General features: G+C 39.4%; 1 protein-coding gene across 1 annotated transcript in view; it reads right to left on the bottom strand.

The window, feature by feature from the left end:
* LOC108664362 (transcription factor collier) overlaps positions 1 to 9,042 on the bottom strand; it is a 50,677-nt gene extending 41,635 nt beyond the window's left edge. Inside the window, exons 1-3 of the mRNA XM_047883141.1 lie at positions 9,012 to 9,042; positions 8,827 to 8,882; positions 935 to 1,008 (exon numbers count right to left, since the gene is read on the bottom strand). Of these exons, the coding sequence (XP_047739097.1) occupies positions 935 to 1,008; positions 8,827 to 8,882; positions 9,012 to 9,042 (161 nt within the window). The remainder of the gene's footprint in view (positions 1 to 934; positions 1,009 to 8,826; positions 8,883 to 9,011) is intronic.
* Positions 9,043 to 9,272: the final 230 nt, after the last annotated feature.

Below are 9,272 nucleotides of genomic sequence, written 5' to 3'. Positions count from 1 at the left end.
GGGGGGGGGGGGGGGGAGAAGCATGCAGTGAATTTAATTACATAGAGATAGAGAAGGAAAGTTGAGATAGTATAGGGTGGTGGAACCCTAGATCAGTAGTGAGGTATCTTGAAATATCCTAGATAAACGTGGTGTTCTAGAACACCCTACACCACCGTCGTGTTCTAGAACACCCTACACCACCGTCGTGTTCTAGAACACCCTACACCACCCTCGTGTTCTAGAACACCCTAGACCACCGTCGTGTACTAGAACACCCTAGACCACCGTCGTGTTCTAGAACTACCTAGACCACCCTCGTGTTCTAGAACACCCTAGTTGAGTGACTGTTCAGTTGAGGGGAGGCTGATGGAGGACATATGGCGCTGGTGGTCCGAGGGAAGCTAGGCTCGGGAGGTGAGGGCATTTTATGCTCGAATCTGAGGGTCTGAGGGCCATTACCGGGCGCCGGTGCAGGAGAGATCGTGTCATCCTTCATGTAGGCCTTCTGAATACTATAGGATTTCGGTATACTGTTGGACTTCCTACTGGAATTTCCATAGGCCTTCCTACTGGGCTTCCTCTAGGCCTTCTAATTACTCTAGCCCTTCTTTTACAGGTCTTCCTATAGGTCTTGTGAACATACCTATCCACCCTGCCCATCTATCGTGCTATTTGCGCGCTATTAACGTGTATAAGGTTCACTTATGAATAAAATTTCAACGAACGAATGAAACTTCCACTAACGAATAAAACTTCCTCTACGAATAAAACTACCACTCACGAATAAAACTTCCGCTAACGAATAAAACTTCCACTAACGAATAAAACTTCCATTAACCAATACAACACTCACTAACGAACACAACGCTCACTAACGAACACAACGCTCACTAACGAACACAACGCTCACTAACGAACACAACGCTCACTAACGAACACAACGCTCACTAACCTGCACATAACTTCGTGCGTGAGCAGCACTCGGCACATCTCAGGGTTCTTGTCTTGGCCTTCGTATGCGATCGCCTGCAAATTAAGACAATATATAAATAAGAACATTTTTATAGGACTTCCACATATAAATAAACTTTATAAACAATTAGAGCACAACAATAATATTGGACCAAATTAGTTTCATGTTAAAATTCTCCGTAGATATTGACAATTTCTCACAGTTGTAGAAGTGTTCATTTTATTTTTTACAGATGAAAGAAAGAATATTTTGAGCAAGCAACTATATGGCTTGAATTGTCGAATTTATTTTTCAAATTAAAAATAATTGTTGAAAAAATATAAAATTTGAAAATTTTTAGCTTGGCACTGAAATTCCGAATATGTTTGACTAAAACTTTTAGAATGGCGTGCATTATAAGTGAAAAATACGAAGACAAATTATGAATAGTCCTTAGACTTTATGGCATATTTCAAACTATTATTTCGTGATCATGCACCCTAGCCAAGCATACAAAGTATACAACGCGTGCCTGCATGGTGTTAACACAACATGCACAGATAACACGAAGCGTGCCTGGTGTTAACACAATATACACAGATAACACAAAGCGTGCCTGGTGTTAGCACAACACACAGATATTCTAAATGGGATGGATAACTCACCTTTTGTCGAAGATCATTATAATATATATAAGTTAAATTCAGTACGTTTTATTATAAAACTTCCGATACGTTTTCTATAAATTTCTTCAAACGTTAATCAATATGAACAACTGAATGTTCCCGTAACTGCTGCTGTGAACGTTTCCCTCACCTATTCCTCTAAACGTTTCCCTCACCTGCTCCTCTAAACGTTTCCCTCACCTGCTCCTCTAAACGTTTCCCTCACCTGCTCCTCTAAACGTTTCCCTCACCTGCTCCTCTAAACGTTTCCCTACCTGCTCCTCTAAACGTTTCCCTACCTGCTCCTCTAAACGTTTCCCTACCTGCTCCTCTAAACGTTTCCCTACCTGCTCCTCTAAACGTTTCCCTACCTGCTCCTCTGAAAGTTTCCCTACCTGCTCCTTTAAACGTTTCCCTAAAAGCGCCTCTAAATGTTTTTTGTATGTTTAAAGTTATAATCTCATATATTGTTTGATAGTATGAGCTTTCCATTGAGATATAACGTGACACATAAGAGCTATAAATTAATTTCCGGAATGGCGCAGAATTTCAAGTCCAGCGACAGATGACATGCCCTGTTCGGACCGCAAGGATGCGCTTGAATGAACCTCCGTGATGGCTTGGAGGGGTGGCTTGGAGGGGTGGCTTGGAGGGGTGGCTTGGAGGGGTGGCTTAAGCTGGAGGGGTGGCTTGGAGGGGTGGCTTGGAGGGGTGGCTTGGAGGGGTGGCTTGGAGGGGTGGCTTGGAGGGGTGGCTTGGAGGGGTGGCTTGGAGGGGTGGCTTGGAGGGGTGGCTTGGAGGGGTGGCTTGGAGGGGTGGCTTGGAGGGGTGGCTTGGAGGGGTGGCTTGGAGGGGTGGCTTGGAGGGGTGGCTTGGAGGGGTGGCTTGGAGGGGTGGCTTGGAGGGGTGGCTTGGAGGGGTGGCTTGGAGGGGTGGCTTGGAGGGGTGGCTTGGAGGGGTGGCTTGGAGGGGTGGCTTGGAGGGGTGGCTTGGAGGGGTGGCTTGGAGGGGTGGCTTGGAGGGGTGGCTTGGAGGGGTGGCTTGGAGGGGTGGCTTGGAGGGGTGGCTTGGAGGGGTGGCTTGGAGGGGTGGCTTGGAGGGGTGGCTTGGAGGGGTGGCTTGGAGGGGTGGCTTGGAGGGGTGGCTTGGAGGGGTGGCTTGGAGGGGTGGCTTGGAGGGGTGGCTTGGAGGGGTGGCTTGGAGGGGTGGCTTGGAGGGGTGGCTTGGNTGGCTTTGTAAGTGATGGCTTTGTAATGGGTTTAGAAGACAATTGAAGGCCCGGCAGCGCATGTGTTGCTGCGCCGTTACTGCGGTGGCCGCTACACTTGTCAGCTGCGCCACACAATGGCGCTTGTTAGGACGCCACCCATGCCGTCAGGTGGCCACATGCCACATGATATGCTGTCATGTGGCCACATGCCACACGATATGCAGTTCATGATGTTACATGCAATCACATGCCACATGGTATGCTGTTCATGTACATGAAGCATTAGCATGATAGTTGGATGCCCATTTACTTCAGACTCCCGTGAGATAAATATAGCGAAATTTATTTCTGTTTTTCTGTTTTTTTTTTCATAATTATCCCTTTCACGGGCAAGTTACCATATATCAACTGAATTTGCCTCACAAGAGACCCACCACGGCTTCCTGTTTGTTTTTGAAGCTTCCTTATCATGCGTCAGTCAATCACTAATTATCTGACCTCAGTCAATTACTAATTATAATGCCTCAGTCAATCATTAATTATATAATCTGACCATCATTCTATCCATAGCATCACTACCTGCCATGCCCAAACATTAAAATATGGACATTTAAATGAACGTTTTGAATTGGACGATGAAATTAATACTCTTTCCGCATCTTTTAAAAGCGGAAGTATCAATACATATTCAATTATATAAGGTAACTTTATTGAATTGAATTAAATTTTTATGCCATTAATTTTTTCATTTGCATGAACTAAATTTCAATTGTACAAAATATTTCGTGTAGTGACCGCGTTCATTAAATTCTTCAAGTACGATTTAAAACTCTAACATGCAAAATTTTTAAAAATACATACCAGCAAATATTTTATATAATGACACTTACTTCCTTTTACTCGTTTCTGGACTTTTAATTTCTTGACATTTCAATGCTTGCCCGCGAAAGGGCTAAAAAAGTTTCTAAAATGTTCAAATTTTTATATTTTAGAAAACCCTAAATTTTTTTGTAAGTGCAGTCGTAAGTTTTTCAGAAGTTAAGTCTGATAATTTCCTCACTCTTTTTTCAATTCGCATTAGAATAATACTATTAATTGAACCAAACTCAAAGTAAAAACGGTTAATTGATCCAAACATGTTTTTTAAAGTATATGAACGATAATTTGAATACAACGCCTCCTAAAAAAACACTATTGTGCAGGGGGTGAGGTAAGCTGCTGTTTCCTATAACAATGGTGGCTCGTTATAAACTATATGCAAATTCCCCTATAGTAAGTCCTTTAAAATCCTTCACTAAACTTCCATCATCCGGTATACGGAGGACGCTTATCCTTTCATTCATTTACGGAGCAAACGTTGAGTAAGCAGGGTATTCAGGCGTGAATAAAGAGCAATCATGGGCCTAAATCAACGGTGATAAACAGAGATATTCAAAATTATAGGTCGCTGAACTACACTCACTGTTATATAATTCTGAGTCAATTATGAGAAAGTGGGTCATGGACTTCAGTGTTGACGTTACCAACGCATTTGTGTCAAAAATTTGCATATAGGATGAATTTCCTAACTATTAACCTTAAGACAATATAGGCTGGTTGTTATATTATTACCAAATGAATTACGTACAATATTGGTACATCCAACTTATGCGTTAGACATCAAAGGTATACTCTCGCTCAATTACAACCTATACGTATGCGGTATAGTATATAACAAAGCGCGAGTATATTAAGAGTATGCTACAGTATATGCGAAGTATAACGTTTTTTACGTCATTACCTACACTATGCATACGGCATATGCAAATTAGGGGTTGGTTTTGAATGGGCCTTCAGTTTAGCCCGGCCACAAAAGACTCTGTCACCGACAAAATAAAATCTGTCACGCGACAGTCCATGTGAGCCGATTAATACAGCAGCGTTTTGGCTGGGTGGTCTATTGGTTTTAAAATACAAATTTAAAAATAATAGATTTATACAGTTTTTAAATTTAATGTTTTGGTTTTAGGGTGGGTGGTCTACTTGGGTTTTTCGACTTTGGGTTTAAAAGAAACCACTGAATTAAAACTCTGTTAAATTAAAATTTTTGGTTTCATGATATCATTGTAAATCAAATCAATAATCAATTTGAATTTAGGCTTTTCAAAATTCAAGTGCATGCAGAGCAAATTTGAGTTTTAGTCACAGAACAGAAGCTGCTCAAAAGTGAAAGATTATTTTCATTTTATTACTGGTTCAAATCAAAGTTAAAAATCATTGGCTTTTATTATTGGCTTAATTCACCTTTTATCAAAGATTTTCGATAAATGCAACGATTTCTACGTTCTTAACAAATTTGTGCTTCAAATTTCGTTATACAACGTTATACAATTCCAAAAAAATACGCATTAACTTTGCCTACTGAATTTTCGAATAACTATTAAAATTCTTTATGCCAGAAGTTGCAATCATCAACATTGCCTTGTTAACAATTCACATTCAATGAATGGCGCACGTAAACCTGGACTATAAATCTGATGAGGCAGAAATTCAGCACAGCGTAGAGATCTGTGCATATCCTCCATTACCATGGGTAAGAGAGCGATGGGTGGAGATTCTAGGAGCAGATAAGGAGGCTTTAGATAAGCGATAGTTGGATAAGGCCGCTTAGTGCTTGCCAATTTCTGCCACATGAGGGGAGACCAAAACAAACTCAAACAAACATCACAACTACGGCCAAGGTTCCCGAGCGTTAAGCGTGACTCATGGGAATCCTGCTTTTATGTCGGCTTAGCCTTACAGAAATCGTTAGTTTGCATTTGACGTTAATTCATGGTTCATTTTTTATGAACTAAAGTTCCATTCGCATGAGAATATATATTTATTTACAGTCTGCAACTTTGACGGACACTTTTTTATTTTACTAAGACTTTCAGTCACGTGAGAACGAGAATTTACATACTGTAGCTTTGTCGTTATATCAAATCAAAAACAACTTTAGTTATTCGAAACCGAAAAAATTGAAGAACTACAATAATATTATAACTAAATATTTATTCATTGCATCATATTCTCAAATAATCGGAAAAATATACTGTGAAATCCCGCAGATTCGAGGAATCCTGCCAAGCATCCCAGAACTCAAGCAATCCTATTTCCCGGAGCACATCGAACAGGCGTCGCAGTCCGGATCCTATTTTGCGGACGGCGGGGGCGCCACGCGTCCGCCCACCGTCCGCTGTTTGTGTTCAGTGGCGGCGTCCGTCCGCGCAACAGATTACGATGAGAACCTTTATCATCTCAGAGAAATGAGTGAGACTTTGTCCAAGTAGCGCTAAATTTTTTGAGTTTATGTAGGTCTTCTTGGCTCAATTTGACCCGGCAAAGGACGTATCAGTGTTGCGTGCGGAAAGTTTGTCGCTAATTGGCCAATGTGACTCATTCATTTAGTTGCGCATGGGAAATGAGCGTATGTTTATATCAGTGAATAAATTTCAATTCGATACAGGATTACATATATGAGTATATTCATATCTAGGTGAATAAGAGCTTTGCAAAAAATTTACATAAATGAAGGTGTTTTTATCCTTAACATACAGAGAAATAAATAAAAATAAATTCATAAATGCATTTCCGATTAATGAAGCCGAACTGCAGTCTTGTAATTATGTTCCCGGAGTAGTTTAAAGGATGGAGTCCTTTAAGCTGTACAGTATGCAAACGTCGGCACGCGTCCCGTCTGGGGTGACTGGTCCCAAGTGTTTGCTTCCCGAGGAGTTTTTTTATCGCTAAATGAATATAGAACTTCTCAGTTAAATCTAATCAGTCAATCAGGCGTGGTGTTTAAATAGTGGCCAGGTTACGCAATTTTCGTGTATTTTTGGTTGGTTGAAACTGTAATTTCATATTTTCAATTAATATTAATCAGATATTTAGACTCCTTGTTTAATTGTTAACGTAGGTTATGAAACTTGCTGTGTAGTTTTATTTATGAACTACTAAACTTTTACAAGCACAACCTAACCTAACCGGCTACGAATGGTTAAATGAATGGTAACGGTGATGGTGGTGGTTGTGATGGTGAGTGTTGGTGGGTGAGTAGAATTTGCTTATCGGCGTTATAGATCAGTCCCATTAAGCTGCTGGTCTCAATAATGGTAGCGGGAGTAGTTTCTTATTTCCCCACGAGTTGCTCTTCCCTTACCTCCCTAATCCCTCCTTCTCCCCTCTAATGCCCTTATCCCCTCATCGCTTGCTCGTCTACCACACCGAGGGTAAAGAATGAGGTAAGAACGCATAACAAAAACCTCGCTCAAAACTCAATTTACGATCAGATATTAGGCAACGGACCAGAACAATTCTGGCGTTAATATTTATTATATAATTTGATTTGTTATTATCATTGATTTATTATTGTACTAAAATAACGATCAGAGATTAAGCAACGTTAGAGAACGATTCCGGCATTAATATTTATTATATTATTTGATTCATTATTATCATTGATTCATTATTATACGTAACTAAGGACTAGATGTTAGGCAACGGAAGAGAAGAATTCTGATGTTAAATGACGCAGACTCACGGTTAAGTTTTACGAAAATATAGCGCAACGTCAAGGTCAGACCACATGCATTTGAATACTTTTTTATAGGTTTTTGGCCATTGAACTGTGCTGCGAGGTACGACTTATGGCAGTGCACGTGTGAACACTCGAAGAAAACTGATATAATTATAATTTCTATGATAATAATCTTTATGACAATCATTTAGACTACATGCAGATATTCGATTTTCAGGCGAAATTCAATCAAGTAATAAAAAACATCAAATTCGCATCGTAGGTTCGAAATTTGTGCTAAGCTTTATTTTATCACGTGAATCCAACACGACAGATCAGGGCATGTACGATGAAGTACGATAAGTACGATAAAGTACGATAAATAAAAGGCACTCAAGCGCCTGAAAAGCATTGATGGCTTTGGTCCGCAGTTCAGGATGAGCAGAGGCGTGATTAGCGATGTGTCATCCGGATTAGTTTATGGAAACATTGATGTAATCCAACAACGAACGCCGTACAATGTACATTGTACAACCAACTGCAGTCTATGCAGCCAGCGGTCATGTTTAGGGAACGTTTCTTTAAACGCTGTGGTGGTAAGCGTTGTCGTAGAATAATATACATTTTTTCACGATTTGCAAACGTTTTCGTTTAATAACATTTTTTAACGATGTTGTACAATTAGAGAAAACTTCAAACAATACGGAGCCATTGCTTTACAATAAGGAGAAATTTTTTTAACGATGTTGTGCGATCGTTTCATGAATGGAACTGCATTATGTTCCTCTTATGGATCTGCAGTTTCATAAGGAACATTTTCCTACTGTATCCATGTTTTAAGTGGAATAATTGTTTCGTGAATTACCGAGAATTTTTCTGAATGGCCAATTATCGCTTCTGACTATTGTTTCCGTTGTCGACTAAAGGAATTTTATTTTTCAAGATGACAGCATTTTAGTTTTTGTTCGATTTTCTTTTATGATTAAATATCGCGGTTATTGTAATGGCCAATATTTTAACTTAAATCTTTTCAACATATGATCGAGAATCTTCCACCATATAATCTGTTTTAACTTTTAGCGCAGGAAAATTTTTGATTCAACCTCACAAAAGTTTAAATTTTAATTTAAATTAAATTAAATATCCTAACTACTCTTTCTGCAATAAAATTACAGCTAGTAATTGCTACATTTTTAATAATTGCTATCTACTGGCAATCAATGCTTATATTCTTTAAATTTTTTCATTACATTAACTACCCACTTGTTACCAGAAAATAATTTTTAAAAATTCTTGTTTTACTATCGTGAAATTTCTCTTATATAACTCAAATCTTGAAAAAAATTTTAGGATAAACATATTTAAATTTACCTTCAGAGTACTTACCAGCCAGCACCTTCAACGCCTTTTTTATAATTATAAATTTTTCAAACAAATATTCGTGATAATTAACTAAAATTTTTTTTTGCGTCCATACCTGTTTGGAGTTGGCGTCTATCAATCGAACATAAATATCTTCTTCGTGCCGCGTGCCTGCACGGTAAGAAACAAGCAAATATAACAAGCAGGCAATACAAAATATACACTTTAGTATGAAGTAAACAGAACTGTATATCTCATACGAAATATACAGCACGAAATACAACACTGAGGCAGAGGCACGGGGGAGGGAAGGGCCGGGACCGTTAGACATGCTTTTTATGTGCGCGGATTAAAAGGGTGTAAAAGTATGATGTGAAAGTGTAAGAAAGTGAACAGTGAGGACGAAAGTGTATGAATGTTATGTAAAAGTGCACCCGAGTGAACAGTTAGGATGAAAATGTCTAAATGAGATTTAAAAGTGCAAGAAAGTGAACAGTGCGGGTGAAAGTGTATGAACGTGATGTAAAAGTGTACGCGAGTGAAGAGTGAGATTAACATTGT

The sequence above is a fragment of the Hyalella azteca genome, unplaced genomic scaffold (assembly GCF_000764305.2).
Source record: "Hyalella azteca isolate HAZT.00-mixed unplaced genomic scaffold, Hazt_2.0.2 contig12079, whole genome shotgun sequence".
In the NCBI taxonomy this organism is placed as follows: Eukaryota; Metazoa; Arthropoda; class Malacostraca; order Amphipoda; family Hyalellidae; genus Hyalella; species Hyalella azteca.
This window is presented reverse-complemented; position numbering and strand designations above follow the sequence as displayed.